Source organism: Dromiciops gliroides, chromosome 3 (genome assembly GCF_019393635.1).
Source record: "Dromiciops gliroides isolate mDroGli1 chromosome 3, mDroGli1.pri, whole genome shotgun sequence".
NCBI lineage: Eukaryota > Metazoa > Chordata > Mammalia > Microbiotheria > Microbiotheriidae > Dromiciops > Dromiciops gliroides.
Window position 1 is genome coordinate 669,037,216 of NC_057863.1, and position 15,599 is coordinate 669,052,814.

The following is a 15,599-nucleotide window of genomic DNA, read 5'->3' on the forward strand; positions in this document are numbered from 1 at the left end:
ATATGCCAGATTTTCCCTCCCCCTCCCCACCCCTTTCATATGGAATAGGTTTGGAATTTTGGATTTGGGGATGAAAAAGATCGGGATAGCAACTGAACTCTTGTTTGTGGAACAGACAAGAGGCTCAAAGAGAGCAAGGTATAAGAAGATTGGAAAGGTAGAATGGCGCAGGTTATGAAAGGCTTAATGCCATACAGATTTTGTATTTTTTTCAGGAAGTAATAAGTCATTAGAGTTCAAGGAATACAAGAGTGACGTCTTTGGATCTGTGTTTTAGGAGAACCACTTTAATGAGAGAATGAAGTACAGTAGGCAGGGGTTTGAAGCAGGCTGACCTACCAGTATTATACTGTAATCATCAAAGTGTGAAGTGATGAGGGCCTGCACCAGGGTGTAGGCAATGTCAGAAGAGAGAAAGGGATGGATTTGCAAGATGTTGCAAAGGTAATATTAACAGGCCTTGGCAATCACTTGGAAATTGGGGGTGATAGTAGGGAACCTGAAGAAGGACTGGGAGGGTGATATTACCCTTTACATTAATAGATAGGGTAGGAGGCAGGCCTGTTAAGGGAGAGGGATAGCCAGTCCTATTTTGGAAATATTGAGTTTAAGATGTCTACTAGTAGTTTAACATGTCTGAAAGGCAATTGGAGATGCAAGGTTGGAGTTCAGCAGAGAGACTTGGGCAGAAAAGTTAGATTTGAGTATGATGAGCATAAAGATGGTAATTAAACCCATGGGAACTGATGAGATCGCAAAGTGAAGTAGTATATAGAGAAAAGAGGGCTCATTACAGAAGCCTGAGGGACACCTATGGATAGAGTGCTGACCTACAGGAAGATCTTGTTCTGGAGCAAAGCTTTTTCTCAGCCATTATATCCATATAATTTCTTTGTAAAATGCATTCTCTGATGTTTAGTTAGAGCTGTATTCCAGTAGAAGGCCTTCCCACATTCCTTACATTCATAAGGTTTCTCTCCAGTATGAATTCTCTGATGTTGACTAAGTCCTGTGACCCATCTGAATGCCTTCCCACATTCATCACATTCATAAGGTTTATCTCCAGTATGAATTTTCTGATGTTGAGTAAGTCCTGACCTATGTCCAAAGGCCTTTCCACATTCATCACATTCATAAGGTTTCTCTCCAGTATGAATTCTCCAATGTTGATTAAGCTGTGCTTTTAAGCGGAAAGTCTTCCCACATTCATTACATTCATAATGTTTCTCACCACTATGAATTCTCTGGTGTTCAGTAAGTCCCGTGCTTAGACGGAAAGATTTCCCACATTCATTACATTCATAAGGTTTCTCACCAGTATGAATTGTCTGATGTTGAGTAAGTTTTATTTTCTGACTAAAGGCCTTCCCACATTCCATACATTCATGAGGTTTCTCTCCAGTATGAATTTTCTGATGGTCAGTAAGGTTTGATTGCTTACAGAAAGCCTTCCCACAGTGATTACATTTGTAAGGCTTTTCTCCAGTATGAATTCTGCGATGTTGATTGAGCTGTGCTTTTAGTCGGAAAGCTTTCCCACATTCGATACATTCATGAGGTTTCTCACCAGTATGAATTCTCCGGTGCTCAGTAAGAGTTGTGCTCAGGCAGAAGGCCCTCCCACATTCCTGACATTCATAAGGTTTCTCACCAGTATGAATTCTCTGATGTTGAAAAAGCTTTAGTTTCTGGCTAAATGCCTTCTGACATTCAATACATTCATAAGGCTTGTCTCCAGTATGAATTCTCTGATGTTCAGTGAGGTTTGAGCGCTTGCAGAAGGCCTTACCACATTCACTACATTGATAAGGTTTCTCACCACTATGGATTTTCTGGTGTTCAGTAAGCCATCCTTTTAGTCTAAAGGCCTTTCCACATTCATTACATTCAAATGGTTTCTCACCCGTATGAATCGACTGATGTTGATTAAGCTGGGCTTTAACTCTAAAGGCTTTCCCACATATATTACATTCATAGGGTTTCTCACCAGTATGGATTCTTTGATGGACAGTTAGAGCTGTGCTCATGCAGAAGGCCCTCCCACATTCATTACATTCATAAGGTTTCTGGCCAGAATGAATTTTCTGATGTTTAGTAAGGTATGTGCGATGACAGAAGGCCTTCCCACATTCATTACATTTATAAGGTTTCTCACCACTATGAATTTTCTGATGTTCATTAAGATGTCCTTTGAGTTGAAAGGCCTTCCCACATTCATTACATTTATAAGGTTTCTCACCACTATGAATTCTACGATGTTCAGTAAGGTTTGAGCGCCTGCAGAAGGCTTTCCCACACTCGATACATTTATAAGGTCTCTCACCAGTATGAATTTTCTGATGTTCATTAAGTTGTCCTTTAAGACGAAAGGCTTTTCCACATTCATTACATTTATATGGTTTCTCACCAGTATGAATTGTCCGATGTTGATTTAGTTGGGCTTTTAGTCGAAATGTCTTCCCACATACATTACACTGATAAGGTTTTTCACTATTTTGAATGTCCTGATATTTGGGAATATCAGTTGTGAGGCAAAAGGTACTCACACAATCATTACTTGTATAAGGTTTCTCTCCAGTATGAATTGTTTCAGGCAGACTACATTGTTTTCTTGAGGAGGTCTTCTCATATCCATTACAGTGGTAAATTTTCTCTGCAGTCCCTATTCCAGGACTGCCACCAACAGCTGAATGATGCTTAGAGCATGTCTCATATTCATACTTAGCTGTTTTCTTTGAGCATCTACTACTACATTTTCGTCTATCTCTATGTATTTTCAAGTACTTTGAACGTGTGTCACATGAACTCAGATTCCTTCCTACTATCTGTTGTGGGAGAAAGATTGGCTCTGGATTGAGGGTTCTGTCATAACTAGTTTGTTTGTGAATTCTAGCCTTATTGGGATGTTTCTTTTGTGTGATGGTAACTGGCCAGGAATGCTTCTCGTCATTGGTCAGATGACTTTGTTGCACAGCACCACATTTCCTGGATTCTCCCAATGGGGAAAAGAGCAGATGATCCCTCTGAAGCATCTCCTGGGATGGCTGTTCCAGGGAAATGCTTTTCTTTGGAGTGGGCTCCTTCAGTTTTTGCTGGGTTTTCCAATCTGAAAGTAATGAAAAACATAAATAAACCCTGTTGCTGTTATATACATAGCATACATAATCCTTATAAATAAATGAATAAAAATGATTGCCAAACTTCATTTTCCAACAAATTACAATCAAGTTCTGCCAGTAGTTCTGGTCAAATAAAGAATCCCTCTCTTGAATAGTTTCTGCATGGATCCAGCACTAGCAGATATATCCAATTACTTCTGAGTCTTTCTTATCTGGTGCAATCTACTGATTTTTCCATTTCTAAATCAGTTCTAGACAGTTTTCAGAATGACTCCATCCATCAAGAAAAATTATTCTATAAACCTACCTTTTAGCTATCTGCACTCCAATTTTGCGTGTGTCTGTTTTGTTTTTAAACAATTTGGATCAGTGATGGAAGTTTCCCCCAGTAGTTCATGTTCTAGCAAAGATCCAAAATTGGGATGTCATCTGCATTTCCTTCTAAGGTTTCCTTACAGAGCACATCCCACTAATCTGATTTTTTTCTTTTTTTACACTAGTACAAGATAGTTTGGATAATAAAAACGTTGGAGGATTGGTCCAACTACTCTGGAGAACAGTCTAGAATCATTGAGAGAAATTCTCAAAGTATATATAAGTTACAAACTTCAAAGAGGGGAGAGACCTACTTGAAAAGTTCCATATGAAGTTCAATAGTCATTGCATTTATAAAATGCTCACTCTGTGCCAGGCAAGTCGAACCCCCACAACCGTGACCTCAATGACTATCACCCTCAAGTCTGGATAGTAATAACCCAGGATGTTGGGCCCAAGAGCCTTGGGACCAGCTATGTTTCCAGCCCAGTGCCCACAGCCACCATGCTGGGAAGCCACCCCAGAGGAGATGCAGGCTGGCCTCGGGTCCTGCAGGGACAGAGGTTTTTTTTAAGCCACAGTCGATGAAGACCCAGAAACAAAGTCCTTGTCTGTCACCAAGGGCCTTGGAAAGGGTGTCAAACAGGTCAACATGACAAACCCATGTGATGTTAGCAGTGGAAAGACATTAAAGAGGAGGCACAATCGTCTGTCTTGCCAATGCACCCCAAGAACCATGGGACCTTTCCCCAACTAGCAGCTGAAACCATGTCTATGTGTTGTTTCCTCCATTAAAATGTGAGTTCTTGGAAGGTAGGAACTGTGTGACTTTCCTGTTTGTATGCCCAAAACTTAGCACCATGCTTGGCACTTAGTAAGCACTTAATAAAAACTTTTTTAAAACATCCAAAGATGCTGCTGTGTTTGGGCACAAATACTGGACTCTGCTTTCTTTCTCATTTCCTTGAGAGACTTGCTCAGCAGTGGGAGAGCTAGGTTCAGGGATAGTTCAGGCACTTTGCTTAACTCCAAAGTGAAATCAATAATGGTTGGACCACTTCCCAGCACCATTAAGAGAACATCAGTGAGCCTGTCTTCTAACACCAGCTCCCCCTCAATGACTGTTCCTATCTCTTTGCCCATTTGCATAGTATAAGGGAAAACCTCCAACTTATTCTTCTCTTAGTTCCTGAAAGCTGTTTAATTATATCCTTTTTTTTTGTTTTTTTGGGGGACAGGGCAATGTGGGTTAAGTGACTTACCGAGGGTCACACAGCTAGTAAGTGTCAAGTGTCTGAGGCCAGATTTGAACTCAGGTCGTCCTGAATCCAGGGCCGGTGTTTATCCACTGTGCCACCTAGCTGCCTCCTAATTATATCCTTTTAAAGAAAACGGAATGTCATTCCAAAAAATGTGTTTAAAAAAAACCCAACATCAGAAGGCAATAGGGAAGCAACAATGGCATTTCTTTTATTGTTTGCAGGTGAACCAAGACACTTGTAAGAAGTACAAATGAATGAACAATCGAGTGAGGTAAAATAGGAAAATGACTGCTACTCTTGAGGCAATGCCAAAGAGAAGAGACCAAAGATCTATCCCCTCCTGGCACCTCTCCTTCTACCCCAGGAGGAGCCTACAAGTGGACTGAGGTCAGGGCACTGACTTGTTCAGGGGACAATGAAGCTGAATTAAGAACCTCATGACAAGCAGGCTCCCCTTGGATCCACAGCCCTAGGGAGCTGAAAGAGGGGCTCTCTGCTCAACATTTTACAAGGGACTCTCCCTAAAGGACCAACCCAGTTATTGTTTGCAATGACACACCTGCCTGGTTGGGCTCACTCACCTGGATGGCTAATGCTTGGCATGTCTCCCTCTGGAATCCATGGTGCTTCCCTTCTTTCCAACTGGTAGATGACATATGGTTTGGAAAGTACAAGTCCTGCTCAATGGAAATGGAACAGGGAGGGCTCAGGACAGAGAACTCTATTAGAATCTAATAGAATCAGAAGATAACTTCAGTAGGAGACTCTAGTGAAACCATATTCTAAGGGGGAAAGGGGAGGGGAATAAGCCTTTAGATCACATCTACCATGTGCCAGGCTCTCTGCTAAGCAATTTACAAATATAATCTCCTTTGATCAAAAAGCAACAATTTTCACCAACAAGCAGGAAGCATATGTGTATCCAGTCTCTCTCAGACCCCAAAAGATTAGGAATCTCTGATCTTTGCCTCCCAAAAACGTTAAGTGCTTAACAGCCAGAATCAAAGAGTCACAGAATTCCAGAATTGGAAGCTACCTTAGCAGACATCTGGTGCAGTCCATAGATCCTACAGTATTTACTAAGGTATGCACAGATGCCTTCAGTTGGGAAAAGTCTGAGTACCAGGGGAAGCTAGCCTTACCCAGGGAGACCAAGTTAGTATAGTTCTCCAGCATTACATTCCTGTAAAACTCCTTCTGAGAAAGGTCCAGGTACACCCATTCTTCCTGGGTGAAGTCCACCAGCACATCCTTGAAGGTCACTGCTTCCTGAAACACCAAGTACATTTGAGTTTATGAAAGACTCACAGATATAGACTTTGTAAGAGAGGTAAACAAACAAGAAAATTCTGTTTCTACCTCATTAAATTTAATAAAAAAAATTGCTCATGACAGACGTTACTCAGTTTTTGTTTACCATTATTGTGTTTTCAAAATTCATATATTTTTTATCCTCTTTTCTGGTTTTGGTATACTGTAACATTTGTTTGTTAATGACGCTTGTTTAGGAAAACAAGTACATTAAAAAAAATCTCATTAATGTATTGTACACTGACAAATGTGCATCTGCCAAAAACAAACAAAAATAAACCACAGAATGGAGAAACAAATCAAAAAGAAAACTTTTAATGACATAAAATAGTATAATACAAAGCACCAGAGGCAGATGGGATGGTAGAGCAAGGTAATCTGAGAATTAATGGAAGTCTTATGACTTGATGAAATCAAAGTAACTATCATAGGTAATAATACTTCTGAGCAGTGTAAGGGCCTAAAATTCTAGCTGTGATGTCTAAAATCTAATGAGTGGTCGCCTTAAATGAAAAAACGTATAGCACCAATTTTGGGGCATTAAGTATTTATTAAAGTATATTAGGGGTTAGTAAAGAGAAACTCGTGGATAAAGTACCCCTATTCTGCCTGTCCCTGCTGCCTCTGCCGCCAAGCCCAAGTCTGGACATGAAACGGCCAAGATCCTCCCCCTTCTCCCAGGAGTCCCCTATTGCCCACAGCTCCAAGCTAATTGGCTGGTAACTTTGATGGACACAACTAACAGGTGGTAACTTCCCAACACTAAGTCAGACACTTTCTCCTCATGGCAGAGCTTCCCCAGGATTCTCTTTCTCAGCATGTTGGTGTCGTTCTAATTCTCACAGCAGGCTTTAAGAGGGTCCCCTTCTTCTCCACAACAATTTCTCTACAATAGGTTTTCTTGTCCCTGCTCTCTCCCGCTTCTCCTCCCACCTGTCTGACCATTCCTTCTCAGTCTCTTTTGCTGGATCTTCAACCACATCATACCCACCCCCACCTCCCCACCGCTAACCATGGGGACCCCAAGGCTCTTTCTGGGATGTTCTCTTCCTCTGCCTCTATACTATGTCATCAGGTCATCTCATCAGTTCCTATGAGTGCAATGATCACAATCAGGCAGCTCATCTCCATGTTTGTGTATCTACCCTGTTGGACATCTTAGCCTGGATGTGCTGTAACTGGCATCTCAAACTCAACTGAACTCATGATCTTTCCCACCAAAACCTTCCCCTCTTCTCAACATCCCTGCTATTGCCCAAGGCTCCTCCATCCTCCCAGTTGCCCAGGCTTACAACCTCATTATCATCCTTGACCCTCCCTCACACTCCCTCCAAACTGCTGCCAAGTCTTACCATTTCTGCCTTCAGGACACCGGTCCCACAGGCCTCCCTCTCTGCAGTCACCCCCCCCCCCGCCCCAGCACAGGCCTTCCTCACCCCCCCCCACCCCAGCACAGGCCTTCCTCACCCCCCCCCCGCCCCAGCACAGGCCTTCCTCACACCCCCCCCCCCAGCACAGGCCTTCCTCACCCCCCCCCCAGCACAGGCCTTCCTCACCCCCCCACCCCCCCACCCCCCACCCCCCGTGCTCAGAAAGCACAAGCATCTTGTTCAGTTGAAAGAACGACGCCGCTCAACTGAAATGTCCCCAAAGTCAATGTTAGTGTAAAAAATTGTGAATGGGAAGAAGACACTGAGGAAGGGGTTTGAACTGGGAATGTCAGTGGGTTCACTACTGTGCATCTGGAAAATGGGGGAGATGGTGGGATGAAGACTGTGAGATTTAACTCTAACTGCAAGAGGAAGAAGAAGAAGGGGCCACTCCTCACATTCACAGCTCTCCATTCAACACAGGCCTTGGGTTGATTTTCTCATTTACTGTTGTTTTTTTTTTTTTTTTTGCAGGGCAATGAGGGTTAAGTGACTTGTCCAGGGTCACACAGCTTGTAAGTGGCAAGCATCTAAGGTCAGATTTGAACTCAGGTCCTCCTGAATCCAGGGCCAGTGCTTTATCCACTGTGCCATCTAGCTGCCCCTCTCATTTACTCTTATTCCCTTGAATTTTAGAATTGCCCGGGACACAGGTGGATAGATTCTTACTAATTAAATGGAAACTTCTTTCTCATTAATTACTTACATCATTCTCCCCATTTCATGCAATATTACTCAATGAACTAAAGAAACTTCCTCTCCCAATAGTACTTACTCTGATTTCTCCACAATTAAATGACACTAAAATTCAGAAATATGCATAACTAATAAATATCACAAATGAAAAACAAAGACACAAACACCTATTTATATTTTACCTGTGTCCAAGAATAGAGGCCCCTCACATACCCTCTGTAGCACCACCTGACTATTCTTCACTTGTCTGCAAATAATTATCCACATTTTTCTAGCAAATAAGGTTGAAAAACATTTCATAAGCAAAGGAGATAAAATTTCTCATTCACATTCATTCTTTCCCTCACTCCCTCTCTCACTGCATGGGGAAAAGCACCTCAATAGTAACACCTTTTTTTTTTCTTTTGCTGGGCCATTGGGGTTAAGTGACTTGCCCAGGGTCACACAGCTAGTAAGCGTCAAGTGTCTGAGGTCAAATTTGAACTCAGGTCCTCCTGAATCCGGGTCCAGTGCTTTGTCCTCTGTGCCACCTAGCTGCCCCCAGACTGCTTTTTAACAAGCTTGATAAACTGCTTATACCTGGGCCCATGACCGACCATTGGGTCACCCAGAGTTGGGTGGGGGTACGTTCAGTGACCCACCAGAGGAGCCTGAGAGAAGGGTGAGACACGTAGGAGGAGACCCAAAAGAAGGCAGCATCGCAAGAACCCAGAGACCAGAGTATCCAGGAGAGTGTGGTCAGGTGTCGGAGACCACAGAGAGGGCAAGGTGGACAAAGAGACTAGATGAAGGGGTACAGGCAGTGACGATGGGAATGGGGAAAGAAGGCATTGGTGGACAGTGGCTTCATCCTTCTCAGTAAAGATGAAATCCTCAGCTGGGAGGGTTGGGAGGTGAGTTGTGGCAGTTTTGAAGTCACTGGTGAAAAAGGTGTTTACTGGGCAGCTAGGTGTCACAGTGGACAAAGCACCGGACCCAGATTCAGGAGGACCCGAGTTCAAATTTGACCTCAGACACTTGATGCTTACTAGCTGTGTGACCCTGGGCAAGTCACTTAACCCTAATTGCCCCGCAAAAAACAAAACCAAAAATAAAAAAAACAACAAAAGATCCATTGATCTGACGTAGGCTTTAAAGCCCTCTTGGTGTTTGTTGCAAGACTGGGCAAGAAGAAACAGACAGAGCATCACCTTTTCCTTTTCCTTTCAATAAGGTCCTAGAGACCTCAGATCATAACAGTGACTGATCCTTCACCCATCTGTTACAAGATCAGGCTTCCAGCTCCCCGGGACACAGCACCATCACCTGACACATTCCTGGGCAGCTGAAGGCCTTGAGCACCAGGGCCAAAGACAGACCTGAAACCTTCTTATCACCTGCTTTCATCAGCAAAACTATTTCTACACATGGGACACATTCCCCAAGAACTGGCATTTTCCAAAGAACAGAGCTCACTTCCCCACCCTTGTTCCCATACCCTTCAATCCTACTCTGACCTAAGTCCCTTCCTTTTAATGATCATCTCTCCATTACCCTCTACACTTCCTGTTTGTATGTAGATGTTGGCTTGTGGTCTCTGCCAATAGACGATGAACCCCTTGAGAACAGGGACTGTTTCTACCTTTCTTTCTATGCCCATGCTTAGCACAGGGCACATAGTAGGTGCTTAGTCAGAAATGCTTGCTTGTTGTTTTTGTTGAAAGTGCCCCCTGCAGGTCTGCTTCCCTCTTCCCGTGTGCCCTTGGGAACTCCAACCCAATGAGGAACACAGTTCCTTTAGCCATTTTTCTCTTCTTTCCTTTTGTCCCCCAGAACTCACTGGGGCCTGGCTCCCCTGCTGATGACACTGTGTCCTCAGCCACACTCTTCCATACCCACCAATCCCTGGTATAGGTGGCAAAGCTGAAGTGCCCCTTGCTTTCCACTGCCACTTCAAGTCTTTCCTCCCGCCATGATCATTCAGCAAGTCTGCCTCCTGCCAGCCCTCCTCTCTCCAAACTCATTACCCGATCCAGAACCTGCTGGCCATTATCTGCCAAGTCCCAGGGCAGGCCCCTCTGTGAGTTCAGGGACTGACTAACAATTTCCCTCTCCACCCCATCACACTGCAGGCCCAGCTTGGCCAGGACGACCCAAACCATTCCCTGAGCTCCTCCCCCAGAAGCCTTCTCACATTGGCTACAACTTCACCTCTGACTGATGAGCATGTTCCCCAATCTTCACCTGAGGAAGTACCCACACCAGCCACACCCTCTCAGTCCCAGCATTCCCACTCCTGTCTTCTAGCTCTCATCTGCTTCTCAGCAAACTCCCAGGAAAAGCCACCTGTGCCTAAATGCACCTAATTAAGTCAGTACAGATTTACTAAAGCCTTACTGTGTGCTGAGCACTGTGCCAAGAACTGGGATGCCATGGTCTCTGCCCTCAAGGAGCTCACATTCTAACAAAGAAGACAACATGTGGGGGAAATTCCACATATGAAATGACACAGACACACCGAGCCCCAACCTTTAGTGTTGAGACTGACAATAACCTTGCAAGCCTGAGCAATGTGATACTGATGGCACCCTAAATAGTAATATGGATGTTCCAAAGAGAGGCAGGACAATGATAACGAGCTCTATTCTGGACGTGCTGAATTTGAAACGGCTGGGGGAACATCTGGATGAAGAGATAAATCACTGTAAAAATAAACACATCTCTCTTTCCTTCTTGCTGCCAAGGTCACAATATACGACTGGAAAATGCTATACATGTTATCAGACATTACTTGTAAGTTGATTGGTGTTGCCCTCTTTCTTTTTAAATCCTTGTTACAAGAGATGGTTTGTAGGATGGGGATTGCGGGAGCAACATATCCAGAAAGGAAGAAAACACAAAAACAAATGATACCAATAAAAATAAGACTGAAACATTTTTATCAGTAAGAATAGAAGCCAATGAAACATCTTTGAAAACCATAGGAACTCTGACCAACACAATACAAATCCCAGTTCCAGGAGTCATAGAAACCTGCCGCCCACCTCCAGGAGATTGAGAATGCAGAGAAGCATCTATTTTGGAGGAATTTGTGGTCCTTGACTGGGCTCATCTGAAGTGTTTGGTTTTTCTTGCTTTCTTAGTTAGGGGTTGTGCCGAGGGGTAGCGAGTGTGGATTTTGGCTGACACACATACATGTATAACTATACGGGATTTTAAAAGATTAAACAAAAAAAATGAACATCACCAAACACCCTATGTTGACTTTTGTGCAGGAATATCAGTAAGTCTGTGCTCCTCTCAAGCTCTCTGCAGAATGACACAGAGGGATATCATGGGGTAGGGCACAAACTCATAAACCACGGAGAAAGGTGGAAATCTGAAACGTATCCACGCAGACCATAACTCAAGAAAGGAAAAATGAAGAAGAGCCTAAAGGGAAGCAACATCAGAATGAGAGCCTATCCAGACAATTTACAAGACAGCACAGGGAAGGACAATCCCAATAGACGTGACATGTCAAGAAAAGACCAACCCCCACTCACCTGTGGGGTCCCAGCTGACAGGAGCACAGGGGCCATCTTGTCCTCCCCAGGCCTACCTCCTCGTGGGCATGGGCAGCGTCATGTGAAGCAGAGCTAGGAAGGAAGGAGAGTCCGTACGGAGGTCACGGCCAGGACCCCCATGCCTGCCTGGGGTGGGGGGTGGGGAGCTGGGGACACCCGGGACCCGGGGAGGGAGCCAAGGGGGCACAGAGCTCGCCCGCCATGCCGCGGGCGGCCCTGCCAGGCCGGCTCTCCTACCTCTTCCCCAGCTGCCCACTGGCAAGCCCACATGGGCTCCCACGTGGCAGCCTCCCACCTGCTGCCCGCTGCCTGGGCCTCCATATTCCCCCGCCCCGCCCAAAGCAGGGCCCGCCTCTTGAGGCGGAGCAAGGGCAGGCGCTGCGGATTGGCTCCAAGCGCGCCGCCGGATGACCAATGAGCACCTCCCCTCCCCGAGAGGGCGGGGCTGACGGTATCCAAGGTTCCCGGTCTCCTCCTCTCACTCAGGGAGCCTCCAAGGCAACCAGGCGCCCGCCCGGCCGAGCCCACCTTGGTGTCCCCCACTTACCCCAGCCGGGGACGCGGGGCTCGGGCTGCGGCAGCGGCTGAGCGCAGAGCGGGTCTCAGGTGACCTCCAACCTGCTTAGGACTCTTGAGACTGGACGGAAGCGAGGAGAGTGGAGACAGGAGCGGATGTGGCGTCATACGACCCCGCCCCCGTGTGACTCCTCCTCCAATCGGGAACAGAATCTGTCCTGGTTTTTTTCCCATGCCAGTTGCACCTGGCCTGTCACGCTTGCCACTTCACCCTCACTCACCTGGGCTGGCAAAGCTTCCTGGGAAATGTAGTTCTCAGGCAGGCTGCGCATGCCTAGCAGAGAAGGAGCCCTGCCTGAGACCCTGGTCCGGCCTTCCTCTGGGATTAGGCCGGATTAGGCGAGAAAATTAGGTTTAGGGTTAGGGTTAGGCGACTGGGACCTGGGGCCGGAATCCCGCCTCAGCCCCCAGACCGCCCCAGGGGCCCGACATCAAGAAAGATGCTACACCGAGATGCTGTCCTAGTGTCCAGTGGATGGCTCTGAGCCCTCTCTGGCCTGAGACCCTGGGCTCGGATATCCCCAAAGAGGCTGGAGGCCATTCGCGGGGAGCTGCCTCGTGCCCCCACCTCTTCTCCAGCCCCCCCCCTTCCTCCTCCTTCCCCCGCGTGTCTCAGCTGGGAAGGGGGCCTGTCCTGGGGGCACACCCTTCTACCTGCCTGCACCAGGTGTGCCTCCCTCTCTCGTCCCCACTCTCCCCATCCTCCAAACCATCCCTTGACCCTTCCCATCCCGCTCAGCCCCTGCCCTTCTGCCCGGGGTGGCGACGCTCGCTACCTGGACTCATCCAAGCGCCTTCAGGGCAGCTTTGTAGGGACATCGCCAGCTGCTGGGGGTGTCTTGGTACCCACCCTGCATGGGGAAAGGCGACAGTCCGCCTCCCTTATCTGTCATTGGCGTCGCCAGGGAAAAACCCGAAGGGCACTGGGCCTGGGGCAGGGGCCCTCCTCCCAACCCCGGCGTCAGGGAGAAGGATGGGCCCTGCCTTGGACGTCCAGCCCTGGCTTTCTACAGCCCCCCAAGAAAAAACCCGTGGGAACGTCTGGGCAGCTGCATGGTCAGCAGCTCACACTTGCAAGGACAGCTCTGGTGTGGTGGGGAGGTGCAGCCCCGGTGGACAAAGTGCAGTACAAGATGGCGGCAGATTGACAGGGTGGCCAGTGAGCTTTACTGAGAGGAGAGCAAGTGTGGTCAGGGAGGCTGGCCCTCCACAGGACAGTCTGCTGGGGTCCTGCATGCATTAGAGGCAAAGGCAGAAGAAGTGGTGCTTTACTGGACTCTGGTCTGGGAAAACATCGCTGGTATTGGGGGCAAGGAGGAGAAGCTCAGCCCTGGGGTGTAACAGGTCCAGGTTCAGGACTGGAGTGGCCTCAAGCTGGGGTGAACAGAGGGGGACCCTTCCTGCCACTTCCTGTGCCCCTGCCAACAGTCTGTGGCAAAAGGGACTTTGCCTGTTGCTCTAGGGTTTTCTGGGCTCCTGGGGCTTCTTTGTTTAGCATGCTCTTCTTAAACAGGGACCACTCTATGCTAAGCATTGGGGCCTTTCTTTTCAAATAGAGGCTACCTCATTAAATAAACAGATAATTTGAAGATGAATAGGTCAGACCAAACTAAGGAGATCCCATAGAGTTTGACATGAAAAATGGGATCAAAAAGTGAGGCTGGAAGCTGAGTCCAAGCAGACTATTGCAAAGAACTGAAACAGGGTCAGTCCTCCAAGTCATTTGGGCAGTTAGGACCACAGCCCTCATGCCTGTAACTTGTATCCCTACAAACTGTTAGGACGAACTAGACTGAAGGCTATTTGGTTCTTTGGGTCTAATTGACCCACAGAAACCTGACAGGTACTTCTTGCTGTACTCCAGACACAAAGGAGCATTTTCCCCAGGGTCATGGTCTGTAGAGGCCATGGAGCCTTTTTTCTGCCACTTTCTCTTGTGTTTGTGGATGGGGGGAGAGGGGCAGGGCAGTGATGCTGCTGAACTTTGTCCCTTGGTTTTGTAACAATTGGAATGAAGCCATCTGCTGGAGACTTACTGTAGCAAAGCTCCGCCATGAGGAGAAGGCCTCTGAGGGCAAGGCCATGCGGCTTTTCTTTGCTTGTGGGTGGAAGAGGGGGCGAGGCTGGCTCTCTCACTCTCTTTCGGCAGGACTCTGGTGGAGAGGGGAGCTAGAAATGTGCTCTCCCTTTGATAGATAGATGAATCTAGGCCTTTCTCTCTCTCTTTACCAAATTCTTATTCTCCTTAATAAATGCTTAAAAGTCTAACTCTTGCTAAAGCTTATAATTTATTGGCGACCACTCATTAGATATTTTAGACAGTATAGCTAGAATTTTCATCCCTTACAGTTTGCCAGGGGAGGATAAAAGGAGAGCGAATGACCAAAATAACAATTCAAAAAAAGACTATGACAGCACTTCATGTAAGATGTGACAAGGACTTGAGTGCAGTTACCATTTGAGGGTGAGGGAGATGTGACCTCAGCAGGTGGACCCAAGATTATGCTGCCACATGGACATGGAGGGAAGGGAAGGAGTCCGGGATGCCTCAGAATTAGTAAACCTTAGAGCCTGGAAAAAAGGTGCGACCCACAGGATACTAAGGAATTCGGGGAAAAGGTAAGTTTAAGAGGAAAGACGGATTCCCTTTTGGACATAACTGAATGTAACATGCTAATGAAAGAAGCAGCTTGGTACAGGGGAAAGATCATTGGCTCTGGGACCAGAGAACCTGGGTTGGATTGTCATCTGACGTTTTGTGCCTGTGTGACACTGGTCAAATGTAAGCTCTTTGGGCCTCAGATTCCTCATTTGTTGAATGAGGGGGTGGGATTTGTTGGCTTCTGAAGTCCCTTCCAATGGCTCATCTAGGATCCTGTGAAGTTCAAGATTTGCTGGTCTGTGCTAAATCCACAATTTGTTATCTAATAGTTGTCCATCACCACTCCCAAGACAATCCTTTTATTCCTAATTGACTCTCTAATTCACTCCCCAAAGCAATCAGTCCAAACTTTTTTCTCTCCTCAGGCCTACCAAATTTCCCTCACCCCTCCCTTCCTTCACAGCCAAAAACCTTGTCCCATATGTAATTGAGCAGAGGGTCCACTCATAACCCCTTGATATCATCCCTCAAGCTCCTCTCCTTTATATTGATGAAGGGAATGGCACTTCTCTTCACCAACGACCAAGAGGGGTTTCCCTCCATGGATTTTCTGGATGCCAGCCTCTCCAGGCTTCTTGAACATCCTGCCTCACCCCCTTCCCAATCACTCCCATGGTCCCATTAATCATGAATCTATTGCTTTTTATCTCTCATCCATTACTAGGTACAACGAATTTGCAGAA

At 46.5% G+C, this 15,599-nt stretch overlaps 1 protein-coding gene across 2 annotated transcripts; it reads right to left on the reverse strand.

Moving 5' to 3' along the window:
- Nucleotides 1-282: 282 nt before the first annotated feature.
- LOC122746864 (zinc finger protein 345-like) lies at nt 283-12,363 on the reverse strand. 2 transcript variants are annotated; one of them, XM_043992922.1, is made up of 5 exons: nt 12,226-12,363; nt 11,658-11,750; nt 5,839-5,965; nt 5,278-5,373; nt 283-3,106 (listed from the first exon to the last, which is right to left on the reverse strand). In XM_043992922.1, the coding sequence occupies exons 2-5, from the start codon at nt 11,691-11,693 to the stop codon at nt 867-869; spliced, it is 2,499 nt and encodes an 832-aa protein (XP_043848857.1). In that variant the 5' UTR covers nt 11,694-11,750; nt 12,226-12,363; the 3' UTR covers nt 283-866. The 2 variants fall into 2 exon arrangements, with proteins under 2 accessions (XP_043848857.1, XP_043848858.1); XM_043992923.1 differs by lacking the exon at nt 12,226-12,363 and adding an exon at nt 11,916-12,004.
- Between the last annotated feature and the right edge of the window lie 3,236 nt (nt 12,364-15,599).